The 25,640-nt window shown below is 38.6% G+C and overlaps 1 protein-coding gene across 3 annotated transcripts in view; it reads right to left on the reverse strand.

Moving 5' to 3' along the window:
* Positions 1-1,408: 1,408 nt before the first annotated feature.
* Positions 1,409-25,640, reverse strand: part of LOC115502637 (cytochrome b5 type B) — a 61,300-nt gene continuing 37,068 nt past the window's right edge. For all 3 annotated transcript variants that reach the window (XM_030298210.1, XM_030298211.1, XM_030298209.1), the window contains 4 exons: positions 19,010-19,138; positions 18,476-18,505; positions 9,141-9,169; positions 1,409-5,133 (listed from right to left, as the gene is read on the reverse strand). In XM_030298210.1, the coding sequence (XP_030154070.1) occupies positions 5,043-5,133; positions 9,141-9,169; positions 18,476-18,505; positions 19,010-19,138 (279 nt within the window). In that variant the 3' untranslated portion in view covers positions 1,409-5,042. The remainder of the gene's footprint in view (positions 5,134-9,140; positions 9,170-18,475; positions 18,506-19,009; positions 19,139-25,640) is intronic.

Genomic DNA, 25,640 nt, shown 5'->3' on the forward strand with positions numbered 1-25,640 from the left:
TCTACTAATTCAGAAAATGATTATTATTGATGGCATTTCATTGAGCACACACAGAAACACCTGTATAGAAAGACAAGCAGCAGATAGACCAAGCACATTATTCATTTTGGTACAGCTGAAGCTGAATTTTTATCTGAGAACCTTCAATAAAGAACATGGAAAGTTTAGGGCTGTGTGGCCTCAAGCAAGTCAAGTCACTGGTAAAATGTGGACATCCCCATCTACGGTGTAAGGATAGGATACTGTAAGGGCAAGGATCCAAAATGCCATCAAAGGTACTGCAAGGCACACAGTATATGGAAGATAAATGATAAATAGGATTACAGCTCTATCCTCATGTTTTATCTGACAGCAACTCTCATCTCTCCTGGATGCTTTATAAAAGAAAGTTTTTTAGGGGCACCTGGCTGGCACAGTTGGTGGAACATGCAACTCTTGATCTCAAGATTGTGAGTTCAAGCCTCATGTTGGGTGCAGAAACCACTTTAAAAAAAAAAAAAATCTTAAAAAAAAAATTAAGTTTGTTGAGCACTAGAAAATATGTGATTTAGCTGAGTGTTCCTTTAAATACAGACACCTATTAAGCTAATTAACGTTAGGTTACCAACAATACCTACAATTACCAACAGTTTAGTAGATTGTGTGGGTATTTCTTACCTTAAATTTACATAATTGGAATCACAATCTTCTACTTCAGGTTTTTAGGAACCAACCAGGATTTGTCAATTACCTGCCAAATACTCAGCATCATGAAGACTGCAGTCATATGAATTACTAGGATTGGAGATTAAACATTAGATTCAAACACTAATAATAAGAATGGGACTATCCTTTCCTGTTACTAATTCACGTGAGAGTGAAATAACCAAGCCCTAATGAACGATGTCTCATTAGTAGTGTTAGAAGGCTATCAGTATGTTTTAAAGGTAATTATAAAAATTGTTTATTTCCCTTGTTTAATTAACACACTTGCTAGAACTTCAATCTCAGTGTTTAATTTTCCCCAACAGTTTAGCTATTTCCAAGAAAAACAATCATTTGAAGACTGGCGTTGCAGATAACAAAATATTATTACCTTGTACTGGCTTCTCTTTACCAGATGGTTTCAGTAAAAATAGAACTCCCAACTGGTCTACCTGGTTGCCACTTCATATCCATTAATACAGCACAAGTCTTCATTTTTGCCTCTCGTGATTATCAACTGAGCAACTCACTTCAAAGAAAGAGTAGCAGAAAGAATCCTGAAGAACCACAGAACTCCCCATCAAGTTACACTAAACACAATTATTTGCATAGATACAGGTGACTTTTATGCTTCTCAGAATCTTTTCTTCCAGAACACCTTAGGATAACAGAGCCAACACTTCTGCTTTAAAAAAAAAATAATAATAATAACTATAGTCAGGGCAAGAAAAGGAAAACAGTATCTTTATTGTGTGTGGTTCTAACAAACATTCACTGTGTGCACATTCCAGCAGAAAGAGACAAAGATCTTTGTTCAAAATATGCTGAAATAAAATAGGTAAACAAACTCCATTACTGAATACACAAAAAGAATGTTAATATTACTCGTTCACAGTTGAGGGTGAAGTAAAAAGAAAGGAAGCTAAATAATCATATTTTACCCAACTAGCACATGTTGGATATAGGTACAGGAAAAGTACAGCTCCTAAAATTCATGAGTAAGATGCTAGATACTGGGTTGGTAACTCGGGTTACCGGAATCTCCCTCTGAAATCACCCCCACAAATTCCTAACCAGGCCCTTTCAGAGAATAACAGCCAAATGTGAAGTAAACTCCCCATTCGTTCTGTGATATTTGGCAACAGAATGAGATGGCTTAAAAAAAAAAAAAAACAAAAAACACCAATCTCTTGTTGAGACAAGACATGTCTGAATCCACTTCTCCCAGGGAAGGAAGTTATGAACGTTAACGTTCTGCATTTCAGTCTCCTAAAATGGAATCTAACCAGATAATCTCTTGAGATGTGAAGCCCGAGACACCGTGTGTAATGATATGCCTGGCCCACAGAGCATTTCTCGTTGCTCCACGCCGGGACTAAATGAGCATAAACTCAACGATGCTCTTATCTCACAACTTGGGCATTTACAACAATTGCCCAAAGAACTTTACAGGCTCAAACTGTAGGTTCCCGTGGATTTTTGCTTCTGCTTTAGGGGTCGCATAAGAACTAAACACTATCAATTTTGTCACCACCACTTTCTTGTCCTTACAAATGTGGAGTCATTTAGAAACCAAAACCGATTCCTGAGGGACAGGGACTAAGAAATTTTGGAGACCTGGCACCGACATGCCTATTTTGGTGGCACCCGCTTTCCCTCCTCTCCTTTCGTGACCTCCAGACATCTTGTGTCTTCCCTGGGAATAAACAACCCAACACCCCAGAGACCAGCTCTAGGGGGCACCCTCAGCCGACAGGGACCGGCTCCACTTGCTCTCCAAATGGGTTTGCACCACCTACCAATGTTGAAACTGTTTCGAGAATTTGAGTCCTACCTCTGCAAACAAGGCTTTTCTGGTGGGTTTGGCTAACATATTGTATTATCTGATAGTTTAGAAAAACCTCTGCAAACTCACACACTAGCTTTACCTTTCGCCTGACTGTTGATGTAGGCAGCAGAATAACAGTAAATGGACCCAAAAGTGGTTTTTATAATACAAAGTGACATCACATTAGCAGCAGATCAAAAGAAGCCCTGGGTGTTGGATGGATTTCATGGATGGTAGAGACAAGGTCTGAAAACCTTTTCCTCTGGCTCTGAGTAAAAACAAGTCCAGATATAAACAGGAAAAGACAACCAATATGAAATAGAAAAACATACCTTTTGTGTTGGTGTTCACCCTAAAAATATCCCCAAAAAAAACCCCCACCAATTTTACTTAAGGCTGTCACTCTTTAACATTTCTTATAAGCCAGATGTTTTTCATTTAATTTTACAGACTGCCAACATACTCCTAATTGATCCAACTTATCTGCTGGTTTAGTTTCAGCCTAAATGTTCCCCGTCCAGTTCCTCAATACTCCTTTGTTCTTTATTTCTACCCCAATGTGGCCCATGTAATCATGCAGCTTAATTATTACAGCAATTAGATACCAATTCATATTCAAGGCAACCCTTCCGTACGCCTTCAAATGGCAGGAGCATCAACAGTCACACCACTTCTGTTCCATAATAACCAAAGGTTTTTTTCAATAAATTGTCTAAAAGTGGCATCTTATACAAAATTTTCTAAAGATAAAAGTTTGACTATTCCCATATCCCTGATATATAAAAGTCTCTCAAAATCCCCTGAAATTTCTCCATAATATCATATCCAAGTGTACAAATACAAGGTTAATATTCTTTTGATGAATTCTGAATACACTCAACTGCAAGACTTGGGTTGAACCTTTTCTTAGTTTGCATGGGCAGACACTGCCTTGCAGGGCACTTTCCCGTCCATGGCAAGCTGTAAGCGGGGAGGAGACAGCAGTATCCATGGTCCTTCTGGAACCAAGTTGCTCCCTGCTACATAGGACAATGGCTCAGAAGCAAACTGGTAATCCTTAGAAGATTGGGAGAAAAATCACCACAAACAGTTGTTGGCAGAAAACAGCCAGTGTACTGTGTCCTCAGGTGATTCCACAGGGGAAAAAAGTTAGGTCAAATAAGCCAGAGAAAATTCCTGAACCAAGAAGAAACCCTAACAGAATTCTAAATAATGACCTACTATTCAATTAAACATTCATCCAAGGGATAAAACGACTAGTTGTTGTTTTTTTCTTTCTTTTTTCCTCAACAGAAAAACAACAAAACCACAAATTGGAGCCATGAAGATAAAATATAGATGAAATGGGAAACATTCTTTTGTCATGATCTCCCCCTTTCGAATGCCACTGCACTATGGAAGTTATGTTACTGGGGCTAACAAACAAAAGATCAAATACTGGATCTTAGAGCAAGTGGAGTCTCTTTTGTAAAACGGAAGGAATGAAAAAATTTGCTAATTAATACATTGAAAAGCAGAAATCCCTAGTGAAGTTCTACAGATACAATTATAAATTTGTATTTTACCAATAAAAGATGGTTGGTTGGGGGGAAAAGAAAAGAAAAAAGATGGCTAGAAACTGGTGTCAAACCAAAGCAAAGAATGAAGTGTGGAAAAAAAAAAAATGAAGTCTTTGGTGCTTTTCCTAAACTCCTGTCCTAAAGTAGTGTTTTCAGTATTTTTCAAAAGAAAGAGGACTACAAATTTACCCTATCACCCCAATTCATCTCTCCCCTCCCCTCTTTCTCTCCACTCCCAAGAAATGCAACGGAAGCACAGTTCTGCCCAGCACCACTTGGACTTGGGGGGTGGTGAGAGTTACCTGCTAGACTAGCTTAGGAGGGAGGAGAGGATTTCATGGTTCTTCCTAGTTTTAATAAATAAAAACAAGGAACGAGATCATTTGGCAGTTGTGTTTTATGCTATAGGTGCGCAACTTTACTTCATTAATTAAATCCCTTATGATAAATAATAGAATTAAGTATATATATACACACACATATATACATATATATAAGTATATATGTGTGTGTGTATATATATATATATATATAAGTATATATATATATATACTTCAAAGAAAAATGGAAAAAGAAAAGCTTCAAAACCAGAGTGTTGCCCTGTTAAGAATGTCTAATGTGCATTCAAAGTATTGGAAACCAGGCATTTTTACCAAAGGACAATGTCACAAGGACATCTGGATTGTAATTATAAAACCAAGTCTGGAAATGCAAAGGGGGCTGGTGGAAGCCAGTGGAGAGAAGGGCCACCGGCAGGGACACAGGACAACGAGCAGGTGCTTTGGGAGTAAGGCTCTGGGAAATGAAGGACACTGGCCCCAGGTCTGGGGTGGATGTCTAGCCAACCATCTGGGTTCCAAGGGGGAAGCACACATCCGGCAGGATTCGAGAAGAGGGTATCGCTTGGCCTCCAAACAAGTCTCTAGCTCGCACTCCCAATGGATATGCTTTCCAACTTCCACGCTGTCTCCTCAGGAGGATTTGCTTTCCGACGTGTAGTAACGATACAGGAAACCTAAGACAATAGCGCCTATGATGGGCAAAATCCAGTATGACCAGCAACTAGAAGTGGGGGGAAAGCAACGAAGCCGTGAACACTTGATACCAAATATTTGCTATCTTTCAACATCCACATTTTAATATTTTCATGAGCAAAGAATTTCGATTTACTTTGGGAAGTTTAACTACTTTTTTTTTCTTCCAAGATTTTATGTAAGTTCCAGTTAGTTAACATATAGTATAACACCAGTTTCAGGAGTAGAATTTAGTGATTTATCTCTAACATGTAACACCTAGTGCTCATCACAAGTGCCCTCCTTAATCCCCATCACCCATTCAGCCCATCCCCCACCCACCTCCCTCCATCAAGCCATAGTTTGTTCTCTATCATTAGGACTCTCTACGGTTTATGGGGCGCCTGGGTGGCTCAGTCGGTTGAGCATCCAACTTCGGCTCAGGTCATGATCTCATGGTTTGTGGGTTCGAGTCCCGTGTCGAGCTCTGTGCTGACAGCTCAGAGCCTGGAGCCTGCTTCAGATTCTGTGTTTCCCTCTCTCTCTGCCCCCGCCCCACTCACACTCTGTCCCTCTCTCCTTCAAGGATAAATATTAAAAAAAAAAAAAAAATTAAAAAAAAAAAGAGTTTACGGTTTGCTTCTCTTTTTTTTTTATCTTATTTTTCCTTCCTTTCCACTATGTTCATGTTTTGTTTCTCAAATTCCACATATGAGTGAAATCATATATTTGTCTTTCTCTGAAGTTTAACTGCTTTTATCTATCGCCCAAGTAGCAAAATAAATAAATAAATAAAAATTTGCATTGGCATGACAATATTAAACAATTAAAAAAAATTTTTTTAACATTTATTTTTAAGAGACGGAGAGCAGGGGAGGAGTAGAGAGAGAGAAGGAGATAAATCTGAAGCAGGCTCCAGGCTCTGAGCTGTCAGCACAGAGCCCGACACTGGGCTCGAACCCAAGAACCGCGAGATCACGACCTGAGCCGAAGTCAGATGCTTCACCGACTGAGCCACTCACGTGCCCCAATATTAAACAATTTTTAAAAGATAAAAACCAGAATGTGTAGTATGATACTAAAAATGTATGCCTGTATACACGCCTCTATATGTGTTTTTATAAAGACACATAGCACTTATTTCTGGGTTATGAGATTAGGGATGGCTTAAATTTTTCTTGTTTGGGGGTGCCTAAGTAGCTCAGTCGGTTAAGCGTCTGACTCTTGATTTCAGCTCAGGTCTCACAGTTCGTGAGTTCGAGCTCCACAGTGCAAAGCCTGCATGGGATTCTCCTTCTCTCCCTCTCTCTCTGCCTCTCCCCTGCTCATGCTCTCTCTCTTTCTCTCAAAATAAATAAAAGCTTCAAAAAAATACCTTATTTGTATTTTGTTTTTCACATATTCTACAATTAACATTTTTCAACAGGAAAAAAGCTACCATTTTATACATATAACTATAAATTTAGAAGCAATACCATCTAATACAACTATTGGCAAAGTGATATCTATCTCATCTGTATTTTCTACATTTAAATCCTCATGACAGCCTGAAGAAATAGATACTATTAGACCCGCTGTATACGTAGCAAATACAAGCTTGGCACCCAAAATCATGAAGCGAAGTTAGTGATGGATTCCTGATTCCAATCAATGCACTTAATCTCTAGTTAAGTCTGGACACTAATAAGGATACACACCCACACGGAACTAAAAACTTTAAATGACAGTCGGCTTGAGAAGGCCTGTAAGAGACTTCCCTTAGGAATTTCAGGACAGTCATCACTCTCCTTAAAATAATTCTTCTCTAGTACAGCTTACTAGCACTCTTACTTTTAAGGTGTAGTTCTTCCACGATCCAAATGACCTGCATGCCCCTCTTACTAAGACATATGCGGCCTTGGTATTAAAAGGTTTGTAAGCCAATAAAACCAGCTGAGGTTCAATAATAAAACTGCTTGTCCTTGCCTAAACATGCCTAGTGCTTTGTACATTTCAGAATGGCACAAAGCTGCTCCAGAGAAGTTTAGAATGTCAGCCGAGTAGCTTTGTGTAAAAAAAGGAAAGCAAGCGAGTTGGCATGTACAACAGCAATATGGCACGTGGGGACTCTGCAGTCATGTCCCCACAAAGGTAATCAGTTCAGGTATCTTGGAGAACCACCACAGGACACAAAAAAGTTTTAAAGTAGGCTCCTTGAGAAAACACCGAAGAGACATTCTTCAGTACAAAAGACTGAAAATGGTTGACCGCCAATCTCCATATAATGTTTTGTAATACTTAACTGTCACTGGGCATAGAAGCAGAGGAAATGGATTTATGCTGAACCCAAAGAGTTCAACAGTAACATCTTAGCCATAAGACAGAACTCTCTTTTGGAGAGTCGCTCAGGTTGCTGCATGTAGTTGTGACTCATTTGTTTTTATTACTTTGTAGTATTCCACTTTATGAATATACCAGAATGGATTCATTCATTTTATTAAGGAATGGTTATTTGGGTTGCTTCCAGTATATTACTATCTTGAATAATGCCCTTATGAACATTCTACTATGTGTTTCCTGGTATACTTGCGCACACATTTCTCTGGAGTATATCCCTAGATATGGAATTGCTGGGTCAAAAGTTATTCATATTGTCCAATTTACTAGATAATGCCAAATTATTTTCCAAAGTGACTGTACCCACTTACACTCCCCTAAGAGGGTCTAAGAACCTTGGTGATCCACTTCCTCAACAGCTCCTCTTATTTTCAGAATTCTCAATTTTTGCCAATCTGGTAGCTGTGAAATACATACCTTAAGATTTTAATTTGTATCTCTCTGATAACAAATGAAATTAAACCTTTTTTTGTGTGTGTCTACATTTGTTTCCTCTTCTCTAAGGTGCTTGTTTAAGCCTTTTTCTCATATTCTACTACATTATTTTTTAATTGATTTGTAGGAATTCCTTTTGTATTCTGCATAATAATTCTTAACGAGTGTTATGTGTAGCCCAAATCGATTGCAAGTTTATGGCTTGTGTTTTCAAATTCTCTACAGAGTAGCTGGCTGAGCATAAGACCTTAATATTAAAGAAGCTGAATTTACTAATAGTTTCCTTTAAGTTTAAATTTCTTACATTCTTTGTCCATCACCTCAAATAAAAAAGAGGCAATACTTTTATAGGGGGAAAAAAAACCACATCTCTCTCTCTCTGAAATGTTTTAAGTGGAAGCTCAGAAAGATGAAACAGATCTATATAATCTCTATAAAGATTTTTTTACAAGCCAAGGATTCCAGTCATTTCAAGGGCATTTAAGGGATGACAAAAATATACCTTTCAGAGTTCATACTATTATATTACTAAAATGACCGCAAGGGATATTCGTAAGTAATCCTTTGAAAGAAACCAAATTCCTGAATATGCATGCAATACATAATTTTTTTCTTCTATAAAATGCAATAATAGCACCCACCTTACAGAGAGGTTGTGGGGATTAAATGTGATTAAGTTTCAAGTAGAAGTTGCATAGCTGGGCTGAGCAGCACAGACCGTTGGCTTGACTTACCAGCAGTTACTTGTCCTTGCATATCGGCCTCTTGCTGAATGTGATCCCAATTTATGTCACAACATGATTTAAAAATTACTCAAGGCACAAACTTTTGAGATTACTCTAAATGACTGAAACTGTAAAAGTTAATTTTGCTAATGGTAAGGAACTACTGAATGTGCAGTAATTTTGGCCAAAAAATAGTTAACTGTCCTCTTTTTCTTAATTGAAATATAGTTAACATGTACCTGAAATATAGTAACACGATGTTACATTAGTTTCAGATGCACAACACAGTGACTCAACAAGTTTATACTTCCACTGTGCTCCCCACAGCGGCGCTGCCATCTGTTTCCGTACAACATACAAGGTTTCACAATACCTCCGGACTGTATTCGCTGTGCTGTATGTACCTTTCATTCCTGAGTCAAACCGTATTCTTAAGTTATGTTATACATGTATATTTATGGAAGAACCTCTGGCCAGATATTAAGTTGAGCATAAGGAAGTCCAGGGAATGTATACTAACCTTTTGCACGTGGCATCTTTCGAAGGGTCCTGAAGAAGACGCATATTAAAAAATTTCAAACAAAAAGAAAGATTAATAAAGTATGTAAATCTTGAATATCTACATACAGAACTTCATCTTTCATGCAATTTGACATTTACAAATCTAATGTGATGGGAGCACCAAGAATTCTATTTCTGGTAACATACTGGTACTCCCTAGTGAAGAACAACTAATGAAAGCATAGAGAAATGGCCTAAACTTTTTTAGATGTAAAAAAAGAAAAAAAGGGAAAAAAAGCTACTGATATAAACTATACTGAAAGGGACTAATTGCAGTCACAATGATATGCCTCATTCAGCTGGGCTTGCCACTGGCAGTAGTTAAGATCACATTTTCTGAACACATATTTAAAAAAAAATACAAACTCTTGTGACAAACAGGTCAACTGTGAAATGCTCTAAAGCATGCCGAGGACTGCTTTGTGGCTTACAGAAATGAACTGGTTTACTCGATGAAATCATAATAATTATGACTATAGACCTTAGGGCTTATTTAACAACATTGAAATGGGAAGAACAGAATTAGGGGGGAGGGGGAATACCAAAATAACCTTAAAAACAAAATTTTGGCAATAAAAAGTAAGGAAGTACTGACTGATACATGCTTCAATGGATGAACCTAGAAAACATTATGCTAAGTGAAAGAAACTGGATACAAAATACAACATATTGGGGCACCTGGGTGGCTCAGTTGGTTAAGCATCTAACTCTTGATCTCAGCTCAGGTCTTGACCTCAGGATTGTGAGTTCAAGCCCCTCACTGGGCTCCACACTCAGCATGGAGCCTACTTAGAAAATAAAATGAATGGGGTGCCCGGGTGGCTCAGTCAGTTAAGTGGTTTGTGGGTTCGAGCCCCGTGTCATGCTCTGCACTGACAGCTCAGAGCCTGGAGCTTGCTTCAGATTCTGTGTCTCCCTCCGCCTCTGACCCTCTCCCACTCACACTCTGTCAAAAATAAATAAACATAAAAAAAAATAAATAAGTAAAACAAAAACCACACAACGTATTATATAAATATTACGTAAGAGTATCAATATGAAAGGTTCGGCATAAGCAAATCTAGTGGCGGAAAGTAGATCTGTGGTTTCCTAGGGTGGGGGAAGAGGAGTTAAAGGGAAATGAAAATGACTGATAATGGGTATGGGGTTTCTTTCTGGAGGGATGAACATGTTCCAAAATTATTGTAATTACGGTTGCATAACTCTGTGAATATACTAAAAACCCAACTTGTTCATCTTAAATAGGTGAATTGGATGGCACATTAATTATATCTCATAAATGTGTTATTAAGTTCAATTTAAGTGGGGTCCCTGGGTGGCTCAGTTGGTTAAGCATCCAACTTCGGCTCAGGTCATGATCTCACCGTTCATGAGTTTGAGCGCCGCATTGGGCTCTGTGCTGTCAGCCTGGATTTTGGATTCTGTGTCTCCCTCTCTCTCGGCCCCTCCCCTACTCACACTCTGTCTCTGCCTCTCTCTCTCTCTCAAAAAATAAAATAAACATTAAAAACAAAAAGTTCAATTTAAGTAAATATCAAATGAAGTTATTGATTCCATTAATTAGCTGTATATACAAAAGAACTGCTAACTCACTGCCAGAGGACAAGCCCATTTGCATAGGTTACTGCTGCCCAAAACATCCTCTTTGCCAATATGTAGAAGTATGCTAAGATATGAACACAGAATATTAACCGTGTTTAACCACAATTTTCAGTAATCTCCAACAATTTCGAAAAACCCTACGTACTGGCCTAGATACTTCAGAGCAGATCGTGAAATGAGTTTTAACTTCATGTATCCAAAACACTGCCATGCAAATGAATACATACCCCAAACCCAAAAGAAATTAGCCTATAGGCAAGTAAAACTTCTAATAAAAAGTGTCAGATAAATCAAGTTAATATACTACTACACTTCTTTGAGACCTCAATGATTACTGTTATCTGGGACATTTCTACTAGAATATCATAAAATCAGGTTAAGTAAAATGTGTTACAAGCCAATCTTTGAGAAAATACAACCAATGTCTTATAGATTTGGAAGGTAGTGGTTTCAGTAGTAATGGCAGAGTGTGTATTAATTTATAATATTGCCTTTTAAAAGATTCCACTACAGTAGCCATGAAATAACTCCCATCAGGAAATAATTCCATCAGGAAAATGTCCATGGTCTTTTATGCTTTATCCACATATATACCAATGATTTGCAGAACAAAAAATGTACGGTTAGTATAAAAAAACTTTGAGACCATTTCAAAAGCTTATAGGAGAGCATTATGGAGAAATGTACGTGTTATGTTTAATCTGTAATCATAGTAAAAGCCATATGGGTCACATAAATGGATTCTCTAGATTTCAAACCTTTAGGATCTTTTAAAACTAAACGCCTGGAATGTGTGGTAAGTGGAGTGAGTCTCAAACAGTGCGGGAACCAACTGAGAAAACAAAGAGGCAAAGACCAGACAGAAGGAAGACCATAATATGCTCCTAGTGTAACAGTTTCTAATAAGCAATAAAAAAATTTTAAATATATATATATATATATATATTTTTTTTTTTTTTAAACTAAGTACCTCAACTCCTGTTTTAAGATCATTTCACCCCTGGTGGCAAAAAGACCAACTTCTCTACCACTGGAGGAAAGCAAAGAGAAAGAAATGTACCTTCTCTTTGGGATTCTGACAGCCAAGTAAATGTCAAACTACAGTGACTCCACTTTGAATCAACTACAATGAAAGAACTGTTTAAGGCACTGCTCTTAGAAGCCAAGTACCTCAGCCAAGTTCGGAAAGAAGCCAAATAAGTTATTTTTAATTTAACAAAATTAAAAAGAAAAGGTTCTGTTAACACAAAACCTTCCTTCACCCCCACGCCACCATTCTCTCCATGCTGTTTCCCAATTCCCATTTCTACTCCAAAGCTCGGTGCTAAATCTAATGGACGCTTAAATGAGATTCCCATAGTTTATGATGGACTTTAACTTCTCCCTTTGTGTATTCAGACATATCTGGCTGGGTACGTTCTTGCCCACATTTTAATTTACATGCAAGATTCTTAGTCAGGAGAACGGGGACTGCTCAGTCTTTGGCATGGAAAGCTACAATTGCAATACTCTGATTTTAGTTGTAACAGAGCAGATCGAATCCAGAGTTCTTCTACCAAAAGCCTTACCAAGTAATTAATATGCATGTTTCTGGAATACACTTCCAAACCACTAAATTATTTTCAGTCTACTCTGATTTTAGTTTAAAATTAACAGAAAAGAACTATTTAAATAAACTGGTTCCTAAACGTCAAGGTTCATTAAGGCTTTAATTCCACAAACAAACAAACTAACTAACTAACTAAACAAGGACTCTGTAGGATAAAAGGGAATATTTCATGATACCTGAGTAGCCTTTTAATAAAGCTACTCATAACTGAAACTGTCTACTGCCTTCAAGTTCAATGCTAAATCAGTTTCCTCACTTACAAAATGAAAGGCTCGGACCAGATCAATTTTAATTCTAAAGCCATATTTAATTGACTTAACACAATTTTCTAACCCAAGGGTATTTTAGCAAAATCTACAATAGCAGAAGAAAAAAAAAAAAATCTACACTAGCAGCCTTCTAAAGGTTAGAGAGAAGGAAACACTATTCTCCCATGTCTGGAAAGACTGACAGAGCATGGCCCACATGTAGACTTTTCTTATCTTACACCAGGTATATAAAGATATATTTTTCTAGATACTCTTCCAAGAGACACTGTGCCCTAAGTATGGACTTTTTTTGATATGGTTAAGAGAATGACAAAGAAATGTCATAATTGGCAAACATATGGGAAAGGATTTATTTGGGGGTCAGTGGGCGTGGTTTCACTATGAAAACTGTTTATGAAACATGAGACAATACATGCTTAAGGAACAGTGTACTCTGTCACCAGGACATAAATATTGGAAACAATGCACCAGAATTAGGATTACGATGCATTAACGTGGATGGAACTGGAGAGTGTGATGCTAAGTGAAATAAGCCATACAGAGAAAGACAGATACCATATGGTTTCACTCTTATGTGGATCCTGAGAAACTTAACAGGAACCCATGGGGGAGGGGAAGGAAAAAAAAAAAAAAAAGAGGTTAGAGTGGGAGAGAGCCAAAGCATAAGAGACTGTTAAAAACTGAGAACAAACTGAGGGTTGATGGGGGGTGGGAGGGAGGGGAGGGTGGGTGATGGGTATTGAGGAGGGCACCTTTTGGGATGAGCACTGGGTGTTGTATGGAAACCAATTTGTCAATAAATTTCATAAAAAAAAAAAAAAAAGGATTACGATGCATTAAAATACATACATACATATGTATGTATGTATGTATGTATATATAGATAGGGCATTTATAAAATGTACCTTCAACCTCAATAGTTCATATTTAGATTTTTTTTTTTTTTTAAATTTTTTTTTTTCAACATTTATTTATTTTTGGGACAGAGAGAGAGAGACAGAGCATGAACGGGGGAGGGCCAGAGAGAGAGGGAGACACAGAATGGGAAACAGGCTCCAGGCTCTGAGCCATCAGCCCAGAGCCTGACGCGGGGCTCGAACTCACGGACCGCGAGATCGTGACCTGGCTGAAGTCGGACGCTTAACCGACTGCGCCACCCAGGCGCCCCCATATTTAGATTTTAAATGGAAGGGAAATCTATTGCAAGGTATATAAGGAGCTTATGTTTTAATTCTTAAATTGGATGCTTGCTATTCCAAGAGGATTCCAAGTTTTAAAATTGGAAAAAGTGGATTTTAAACCACATGACACCTTTGGTAAAGCTAATGAGTATCTGGGTGGTTGAATACAGCTTTTTATTTAGAACACTTTGGTAGCTATGTAGCCAGCAACTTATGAAAAACAATTTTGGAACTTTTGGCCGCAATATGAATTTTACTATTAGTTTCTTAAAACCCAAAAAGTTTGTCGAAATACATGATTTCAACATTTTATAGTCCCTCCTATGGCCATGTGTGGATCTTGAGGACAGCCTTCTCAAAAGCTCCAATGTATTAACAATTACGGTCTTATAAAGTATGTACCATCCCTAGAGGCAGTCCAGTCAAGTAAAAAATATTTCCCCGCATATGGGGGCAAAATTCAAAAATGAAAAACACCCTTCAGACAAATTTCTGTAGGACCGTCTCAAGAACCCACTGTGATAACACATATAGGACATTCATAGAGTAATTTCTACTGGGACCAAAGAAGTGAAAAACTTGTTATACTAGAGGGCTGATTTGAAAACGATGTTACCTTGTCCTCCTAACACCTTCTCTTGCAAAACTACACATTATTTCTAAATAAAGTGTCATGAGAAGGCATTAATCCTTGAGATGCCTCAGCAATGGGAATTTTGCCTTTCAAGAGGCTTTTGCCATTACATTCTATGCTTTATTTCAAAATACTACGTTACAAAAAACAAATGCTAGATGAAATCAGAACAATGAAACAACCCTACAAAATTATTTGGTAAAGAGTAATCTAAAGGGCATCGGCATAACCATTCCAAACTTTAACAAATTAGGTTGTAGGTATGACAGGAATATTAAACAATTCTTACAAGGAAATTTTTGGTACTATGCAACCAAGTAACTACATTACATAATTACAAACAATGTATTCTTTTTAGATTCTCTTCCATAAAACAGAAAGTAAACTGAATGCTATATGCATGTAAGAGAAAAATGTTGTGTAACAAAAGTCAGTAGCATCAGGAGTAAAAAAATAGATTTGCCTTTAAATGCAACTTATAGATTGCTTCTAACATAAAAGTTAAACTTCCTAAGTTAAAAAATGAAGTTTAAATAACATGTTAAGCCTTTATGGAGATGATATTATTTGTTTAAAAAAATACATCAAATCCTATTACAGCAAATGCCATCTTACTGAAATTTTTGTCCATGGAATATCGATAAAGAAAAATCAACCACAATAAAATTTTTAAGTAAAAAGAAGGTACAGAGCAAGATTTTTTTTTTAAAGGAAGGAATGATTGGTCTGCCTATCAACTGATCAATCAATGGACGGATCCGTCCGTCCATCTGTTTATATTTATGAATGCATATAGTCTCTTTGGAAGAGTACACAAGAAAATGGTAGCTGACTACCTCTGGGGAAGGGAGCTCGGAGACTGAGAGCTGGAGATGGAAGGGAGTCATTTTATATACATACATACATAACGTATACATAAAAAGTATACCTTTTTGCACTATTTCAATTTTTCACTATGTACCATCATGTACTACCCATTCAACAATTTAAATGGAAAATGGTCCAGGTATTGAATCTATTCACTTCAATGATATCTGAAGCAGCTGAACTGTTGCCCAGATAACATCTATGGAATAAATCAGTGAAATGGTACCGACTTCTTTCGTCGGTTCGTGTTCGTGTGTACTGCCATCTCCTGAACTGGTGGCACATCAAACAGCTACCCCACCAGTGAACGCATAATCCAAAGGGAGACGTGACTGACCACAGATGTGCCTAGGTTTCTTGAAGCGCAGGAGACGGGCAGGCCAAATGGCACAGAAAACTCAACGCACTTCTAAGGTGCGTTTCTATAACCCAAAGCATACCAGAAAAACGTTAACGCAAGTAGAAATAGAAGACTGACGGCTTGCAGCATGGGGACTAATCCAGGGAGGAAGAGATTCAAAGAGACAGAAAGGTTTTTAAGTCTGGTTTGTTATCTGAAGACTGAAACAGGTGAGAAAAATATCTGTCCCCAGATTTGTAGTTTCTAAGCTTTTACATTTTAGTATTGTACTATTTCAGGGCCATGGACCTCGGGCATTATCAATCTAACAAGAAAACAATGGTGAGCATCAATTATTTACCTATGTTAAAGCAAAAGCAGTATGAAAGGCAGTTTGCAAAAAAACTGAGGAAAGGTTCCAGATTTAGATTGTGTAATAGTACATTCTGGGTGGTTTTTTTTTTTTTTTTTTTTTTTTTTAATTTTGCTGAGGGGGAGGCTGGAGGTGATAGTTTCAGGGAGGGAAGAGATGGGAAACTTTGGGGGGAGAAGAGAAGTGGAAAAATGAAGGAAAGGAAAAGAAAGAGAAAGGAAATGAAACCTTTGTCTCCTAAGGCAGAAGACATCTTTTAATTAGGCTTAAAAAAAAAAAAAATCACTTCTTTGTAGAGGTTCAGAAACCCTTAACCAAAAGAAAGTATTAATGAAATGAATTTTACATCCTTCTCTTCATGGGGAATACAGAAAAACTAAGAAAAGAGACATCTACATCTTAGACACAGAAGTGCCTATTTAATTTGTAAGAAATAAATCTGAGGGACCAGGAATGTCTTCCTGGAACTGAAATCAGGTTGGACTATATAGCTCTATAAAAACCTATGTGTGGTCTTGAAATTTTCCCCAAAGGTTTTCCTTGCCCGATCTGCCTGAAGTACAGCACTGTGACTGAAAACACTCAATAACCTACTCTCTACTTAATGGAGACTGTCCTTTGGGTACAAGAGACATAACGAAAAACAGAGCTTTGAAAATACTGCCTTTAGTCACTCACTGTTTATACGAGGCAGGGGCCAAACTACATTTGGAAACTTCTAAATTATTATAGAATTCAGTGAGCTAAAAGGATTTCTTTTTCTGTATTTCTTACAAAAAAGTCCAAGGCTCAACAGTTTTAATTTAGCTGAGACATCTCTAATTAATTCTTTGGCCTACAAAAGGCAGACAGTGCTTTCTAGAAAAGAGAATTCAAGTTCCCAAACTTTTCAAATGAAAAGATGGGCCTATCTTTCAGCAAGAAGTCTGGTGCTTGGCTACCTGGGTTACTTTAAGTGCAAATTCCCAAGTCCCACCTCCAGAGATTATGAATCAGTAGTAGCGGGAGCCCAGAAAATAGACATTTCAGACACATGCCCAGGGATTCGAACACAGATGGCCCACCGGACGGAATTTGAAAAACACCGCTCTCCATTGCTAAGAATGATCCTAATCACATACTGAACTAGCAAAGAAGAAAAACAGCAACAAGAAGCAATTTGTAGAATTTCAGACATTATAATTCCACAATTTTTTCTATTGCTTTAATAAAGGGTGCTCTCATGACTGTTGTGTAAAAGTGGGTGATGGCTCCCAGATACATGGTGCATCTCTTATACAAATGGGAATATCCCCTGAATTAAATGTTTACTGTAACTGAGACCAATGTTTTCCAGATGTGTTCAAGATACTTAGCAAGGCTATGCATAGCTCCATCTTCACCTTCATCACGAGGGGAAGACAAACCAACCACCAATGCTCACGTAGCATTTAAAAAACCGCTTTCGTCTCCCTTCATAAACAATTCACCAGTTCAGAGTAGCAGAGTATAGCAAGACGGAAGAGTTAATTTCCACAGACACTTTGGACGGCAGAGCAACAGATGGCAGACACTGTCAAGCAGTCTCTCGAAAGAATTCCTGTGTCTAGGCCAACTTCAAGTGCCGTATCAAACGTGTTCAGTGATTCCAGGCCAGTGAGGAAAGGGAAGCAAGAAGCTAGCAGAAGGAAAAGGGGAAGGAGCGCTGCCTCCATGATGTTCTAGGTGGCAACTAAACTGCTGTCCCTTTAAGTGGGAGGGTAAGAGACGGAAGTCAAGAAATGTGTGACGCAGTCAAGGAAATGAACAGCCCTGCTTGTGGGAAGCAAAATGGCTTCCAGATTTTGTTCCTGGTAGGTCCTGCAGCGCACATTAAGGTTTTCAAATATTTAATCTTTTGTTTTTGCTGTATCACGGAGTAAATGAAATGGATGTAGGCCTATTTGAAACTGCATGACACAAGGATTAAATCTGGGTAAGAGGGACAGAAAGGCCCATTCTAGTAATTACTCCAGTCTGTAACTCCTTCAAAGACTTTCAAGTGAAAATCAACTTTCCAGTTATTTTCCCAACACAGAATTATTCTCACAGTATTTAATGTAAGAATAAGAAATACTCTTCTACAACTGAACCCATAAACTAACTTCCTTCAAAACCGTACAGAGCATGGCTTTAGAATTTCCTTTTTTTTTTTTTTTTTTTTAAAGCAAGTACAAGCATGAACAAAATGTTTCCTACTGTTCAAGACTCAGCTATTCTTTTTTTCCTGAGATGGCACTGAGTCCAAGCTCCTGAAAAATAGGATTTTTGCTTAGGAAAAAAAGGAACACTTCTCTTGTTAAGATAATTAAAAAAACCAAAAAACAAAAAACATTCTACCTGAGTAAATAGAAATATAAACACTTGAAACACATGAGAGAAACAGATGATTTCTTCTTACCTTGCTACCACTTTCAGGTTTAAGGTCATTCTGTTAAAAAAAGGAAAACAAATAATATTTTAAGACATATGCAAAGGCATATCTCACTATATACTTGTCTCTAACCTTAGAACATGAAGACTACATTCTGGTAGTAGAGAATTCTGAGGGACGTCAAGGTCTGTGGAAGGGTATTTGCCCCCACATTCCCAACTATGAACCTACCAGGGTGCCTTGTTCGAATGTTCATAGTTACCACCTTTTGCAAGAAATTGCCAAGAACAATCAAACCATTATTTTAGAAAGAGATGTTATTAATGATATTACAAAAATCAATCAAAAAAACAAAAAATCCAAAACCAGTTCTCTTAACTTTTTAGATACTACATGTGTTGTTTTACATACAAGAAGCTGTATCTTAGCGCAGTAGGCCAAATGATTTGGGGGAATATGTAGCATGATAGCTGGGTTGATTTTCCATTTTATTAATTCATCCCTCTCCTTGTGTTTTGTGGCTAGTCAGCAGCTTCCTCTCCCAGTTCAGTTAGTTCTTACCGGATGCACATCACCGATATAGTACTGCTTGAGCATTTCTCTGGCATCAGAGGAGTGGCCTACGTCCTCAAAGCTTTCACTTGCATCTGCACCAGCTTGTTCCATTAGGACCTCTTCTCCCCCAGGATGCTACAAGGAAAAGATACTTGCTGAATAGAGTGCCCTCTGAAAAGCAAGCTAATAGAAGTTACTTTCCCCTCTTCTGCTCTTTTCTCTTTTCTTCCCTTAATGGGAGTAATGGGACAAATTGACATTGAATGCCACCTGATAGGATGCAATGGGAAAAACGAAACGTGACTTCTGTGATATTTATACCAAAAGTATCTAAAATTGGTAGAATTGTGAGGAAACCTAGGACAGTAGCAAACTGAGAGTCTACAAAAGGAGTGGCCTGTCTTCACCCAAAATAACAAGGTCACAAAAGCTAAGGAAAGACCAAAGAACAGTTCTGGATTGAAGGAGGCTGGCAAGATAGGACAACGAGGAACAACATGTGCTTCTGGCTGGATTCTTTCTGCCAACATTATCAACACGGCTGCAGAAACTCGAATGGACACTCTGGTCAAAGTACGGAATTCTTTATTCTCCCTCTGTCTCCTCTCCCTTGCTCACACACTCGCTCTCTCAAATAAACAATTCTTAAAAATTAAAATTAAAAATGTTTTAAATTCCCAAAATAAATAAATAATAAGTTAAATAAGTGGTACCAAAATAACTGCCTCTGTACCAAGGAGGTACTTCCAAGCAATACAACCCTGGACAAGTTACTAAGAAATTGAGATGTCTTTGTTTCCTTGTTTATAAAATGGAGATAATATGAGTAGGTATCTTAATTATTATTGTATCAAATCAGATCAGGATATGAAATACTTTGTACTCAGAGAAAGGTACAGTTTGTATAAGACGCTACCATCTGTGACTCTAAAAAACAGATATATACACGTGTACATACACATAAAATCTCTGAAAACAGAGGCACTGGACTGGCTTAGTCTTAGAAAGTGCAACTCTTGATCTCAGGGTGGTGAGCTGGAGCCTGTGGTAGGTGTAGAGACTATTTCAAAACAAAGAAATCTTGGGGCGCCTGGGTGGCTCAGTCAGTTAGGGGTCCGACTTCGGCTCGGGTCATGATCTCGCGGCCCGTGAGTTTAAGCCCCGCGTCGGGCTCTGTGCTGACAGCTCGGAGCCTGGAGCCTGTTTCAGGTTCTGTGTCTCCCTCTCTCTCTGGCCCTCCCCCGTGCTCTGTCTCTCTCTGTCTCAAAAATAAATAAAGATTAAAAAAAAAAAAAAAGAAATTAAAAAAAAAAAATCTCTCTGAAAACAATGAAAAGAACCTGGGAGCCAGGAGATGAGGTGGAAGGAAGACTTCACTGTACACCTTTTGGAAATTCTTTTACCAAATTAAGTACTATCTGTCGAGAAAATATTTTAAAATTACATTTAACACAGTCCCTGCCTTAAACGTTCAATAAACATTTACTTACAATGAGCAAATTTAGAATTTACATTTATGACATGTCTAAATTTGTATTTTTTAAATATCAAGTAATGTTTTTAAGTAGTTACTTTTTGTAACAACCTTTTAAGCAGGAGTATTATCATCCTTATTTTAAACATGAATTCAACTAAGTATAATCTCCCAAAGTCACTTGCCTATGAGCTCCCTGAGGACAAGGATAACTTCTATTTTTGTCTCATAAAAGATCTCCATCCAGTGACTGGGTCCCCCATGCCAGTGCATAAGCAAGCTGTTTTAAAGCAAGACTGAGAAAGACACCACTCACCTGTCATTACAACTGAACTCTCTCAGCTGTAGTAAGCCATTAGCTTTGGAATTGTGTCCCAATGTGCCCTATATACCTCAACTATGTTAAGACGGTCTTTCCCTATGACACATCCCAACTATTATGTTGCCTTTCGGAGCAAAAGGATGACAAAATTTCTTAGCAGCTTGAGATATTTCAGGAAGTGGTTGAATTTACGAATTCCTGCACAGCTTTCTGCACAGCTCTTTCTAGAGCGACAAAGTCTACACTTTCACCAATCTCTCATCACTTATAAATAAATAAGAAAAAGTGCCACACTTAAATATGTATATATAATACATATCCATTGTTTCTCCTGTATATTCTTTTTTTTATTTTCATTTTAATTTTTTAAATGTTCGTTTATTTTTTGAGACAATGCAAGAGACAGAGCGCAAGCAGCGGAGGGGCAGACAGAGGAAGACACCGAATCTGAAGTGGGCTCCAGGCTCCGAGCTGTCGGCCAAGAGCTGGACGCAGGACTCGAACTCACGAACCGTGAGATCATGACCTGAGCTGAAGTCAGATGCTTAACTGACTGAACCACTCAGGCGCCCCTCTCCTGTATACTCGATCATTTTAATCACTACACTACAATTTTTACTGAGTACTTATTTGATACAGTAGGCAGTGATAAAGATAAATTCATCCAGTATATACTGTCTTATAACCTTTCTTTCATGGAGGCAAGGAAGGTTGGAGAGGTAAAAACAAACAAACAAACAAACAAACAAAAAACAACCTTAGGTTTAGTGCCTCTCACTCCAATATGTGGTCTTAATACACATGGTTTAGAACAAGCAAAAGATTTCAAGGAACCTTTGTTACTGTTTTAGAACTCTATAAACTTCAGATAATATTTAAAATCAAATGGCAGGCCAGCTGGAGGCAGTGCACTAGGCCTGGGGTCACAGCACAACCCAGGCAAGTCCTGAGCCAAGGTAACGTGCAGGTTCGGGGTCTGGCCTGCAACCCCAACCAGACTGGCTCTCAATAAAGATGGCAGGAGAGACACCCAGCTGGCTCAGTTGGTAGAGTATGAGACTCTTGATCTCTGAGTTCAAGCCCCATGTTGGGTGTGGAGATTACTTAAAAATAGTATCTTATGGTATCTTAAAAACAAACAAACAAACCAACCAAAAGATGGCGGGCACCACGGCTCTGGATGGCTCTGGGTGGTCCTACCCATGTTCATCATCACCCTCCCTGTGGCCATGATCCACCACTATGTGTCCATCCAGCCCCAAAGTGACAAGAAGCTCACCCAGAAGAGTTCAAGCCCTCCATCGGGCTCTGTGCTGACAGCTAGGAGCCTGGGGCCTGCTTCAGATTGTGCATCTCCCTCTCTCTCCGCCCATCCCTCACTAGTACTCTGTCTCATTCTCTCTCAAAAATAAATAAAAACATTAAAAAAATTGTTTTTAAAAATGAGAGGGGCACCTGGGTGACTCAGTTGGTTAAGCATCCAACTTCAGCTCCGATCATGATCTCACAGTTTGTGAGTTCAAGCCCCACATCAGGCTCTGTGCTGACAGCTAGGAGCCTGGAGCCTGTTTCGGATTCTGTGTATCCCTCTCTCTCTGCCCATCTCTCACTAGTACTCTGTCTTTCTCTAAAAAAAAAAAAAAAAAAAAAAAAAAAAAAAAAAAAAAAAAAAATTAAAAAATGTTCTTAATAAAAGAATAAAAACAAAAAAAAGAAGCTCACCCAGGACCAAGTATTTGACAGCTGAAGTCCTAATTCAAAGCATAATCCTCAGAGATGAAAATTATATTCCCAAACAGTCCTTCTGACATGAAAATACTACTTCTAACCACGCAGAGTAAGGATTTTTCAAAAAAACTAAAGGGAAAATAGTACTACCTTCTCCTACAAATGATCCCACTATGCTCACAAACATGGTCAAAGGGAATTTAACAAATGTTCTCCCAATGATTCTTAGTGGTGAATGGATAAACATGACAGACATGCTTAGGCTTTGTTACAACCAAAGACCTATTTCCACTGACCTTGTGTGTTTTTTTTTTTTTTTTTTTTTTTTTTGAGAGAGAGAGATAAAGCGTGAGCAGGGGACAGGGAGAGAGAGAGGGAGACACAGAATCCAAAGCAGGCTCCAGGTTCTGAGCTGTCAGCACAAAGCCTGATGCAGGGCTCAAACTCATGAACTGTGAGATCATGACCTGAGGTGAAGTTGGACGCTTAACCAACTGAACCACCCAGGCTCCCTGTCCACTGATCCTGTTTTAAGCCGATGCTACAGTAAAGAACTGAACTATTCACATTATCTGCATCCTGGTGAATTCCACATCATGGTGCTTCTACTAAGCATTTGGGTTTTAGAGCATTTACTCTCTCCTTCTGGGCCAAGATAATGCCAATGACCAATCAAAAATAATACAGGCACAAATAAGTAACAGTGATAAACTGATTACGTGTTACCGCTAATAATAAAAAAAAAGAAGGAGAAGGAGAAAGAGAAGAAGAAGAATGCAGGCACAAATGACTAGAGCAGCCACGGCCATGCCCACAGACAGCAACAGAGCTTTCAAAGCAAAGTGGAAAGTTTTGGAGCTAATGGATCACCAGTGGGCACTAGATGATGTCAAAGAGGAACTCATGGCCAAAGACCTCCACTTTGAAGGCATGTTCAAAAAAGAATTGTACATCTGTATTTATTGAAGCAGGATTAGCTCTGTTGTGAACACACATTGTAGCCCTTAACCTTGTAAACTGAGCTGGGGCCTCTCAGAATAAAAAGGAGAACACAATGAGCTAGTGGACGTGCAGCAAGGATCATTCTTGTCTGAGCCAGGTTCCCCTTTATGTTTGAAACTAGAGGAAATGACTGTATTCTGGGTGACTTACAGTGAAAGAATTATTTTTAAGATGTTTAAAAAATTCCTTCTGGTGATAACAGAAAGGAAAGGCAGAGAAAGGAGAAATCCAAGCTAGTGATAATATACAAAAAACTTAGCAAAAATTCAATCTTTGGAAGAAACATTGCCAATTATAATAATTATCACGTACAATCAGCCTGATATATAAACCACAGTAAACTCCTGTTTCCTTGGGATCCAAATAGCCTGAATTTTTACATCTAATTTATGCACTAGTATTTTAATAACTTCCTTCACAAACGTAATCATTTTCATTAATGAAAATTTAGAAACTATTTATGAACAAAACAAGTATCTCTATATTGTTCACCGTGAGCCTACAGAATCACATAAAGAGCAAATGTATTAAAACTTTATCCAAACAAATTCTTTTTCAGAGTGAATATTCAGGGCAGGGACGTACTTAACAAACCTCCTATGTCTCTTCATACTGTCCAGGGAAAATTGGTGACCCTGGGGTACTGATGGATTCTCAAGGGCCTTTAGGAATGATCATTTATAGGTTAAATAATGGGATATTCTTCATGTGGAGTTCAGAATAGATCAAATCAACTGAAAAAAAATCAATGTCTGGTAAGTCAACTGAACTTAAGACCCAGTTATCTGGCTAAGAGTTTACATATCATTATAAGAAGGTAGAGAGGGTAAATGTTGGCAGATACAAAGAGAAAGGATGTCCAGGAATAACTGCCTGGATTAAATGTCCTAGGAAAGTGGCAAGGTGCCATTTCTGTATCAACAGGTAAATGTAATTTGCATGTTGAGTACTGTAATCAAAGGTGAATTATTTTTGACTCTATAAATTAAACCACTTTGTTTTCTCTTTAAAAGACAAATCAGGGGGAGCCTGGGTGGCGCAGTCAGTTAAGCGTCCGACTTCAGCCAGGTCACGATGTTGCGATCCGTGAGTTCGAGCCCCGCGTCGGGCTCTGGGCTGATGGCTCAGAGCCTGGAGCCTGTTTCCGATTCTGTGTCTCCCTCTCTCTCTGCCCCCCGCCCGTTCATGCTCTGTCTCTCTCTGTCCCAAAAATAAATAAACGTTGAAAAAAAAAATTAAAAAAAAAAAAGACAAATCAGGGGCTCCTGGGTGGTTCAGTCCATTAAGCATCTGACTTTGGCTCAGGTCATGTTCTCACAGTCCATGAGTTCGAGTCCTGCATCGGGTTCTGTGCTGACAACTCAGAGCCTGGAGTCTGCTTCACATTCTGTGTCCCCCCCCACTCCCCGCCCACCCGCCGACCCCTCTCCCCAACTCAGACTCTGTCCCTCTCTCTCTCAAAAATAAATAAATATTAAAAAAAATTAAAAGACAAATCAGTTTTATAGAAGTAAAACAGGGGAGGTCAGAATAAAATCTGTGGATCCAATTAATGTCAATATGCTAGTTGTGATACTGTACTACAGTTTTACAAAATGTTACCATTGGAGAAAATGGGTAAAAGGTACAGGGATCTATCTTTTTTTAATGTTTATTTAACTTTGAGAGAGAGAGAGAGAGAGAGAGAGAGAGACAGAGACAGAGAGACAGAGAGCATGCAAAAGTAGGGGAGGAGCAGAGAGAGAGAGACAGGATTTGAAGTAGGCTCTGTGCTGAGAGCGCAGAGCCCGATGTGGGGCTTGAACCCATAGACCATGAGATCACGACCTGAGCCGAAGTTGGATGCTTAACTGACTGAGCCACCCAGGTGCCCCTATTATTTTTTATAAGTACATATGAATCTATAATTATTTCAAAAATATTTTCTATTAAAAAATCAAGTTGAGGGGCACCTGGGTGGCGCAGTCGGTTAAGCGTCCGACTTCAGCCAGGTCACGATCTCGCGGTCCGGGAGTTCGAGCCCCGCGTCAGGCTCTGGGCTGATGGCTCAGAGCCTGGAGCCTGTTTCCGATTCTGTGTCTCCCTCTCTCTCTGCCCCTCCCCCGTTCATG

The sequence above is a fragment of the Lynx canadensis genome, chromosome E2 (genome assembly GCF_007474595.2).
Source record: "Lynx canadensis isolate LIC74 chromosome E2, mLynCan4.pri.v2, whole genome shotgun sequence".
NCBI classification, from domain to species: domain Eukaryota; kingdom Metazoa; phylum Chordata; class Mammalia; order Carnivora; family Felidae; genus Lynx; species Lynx canadensis.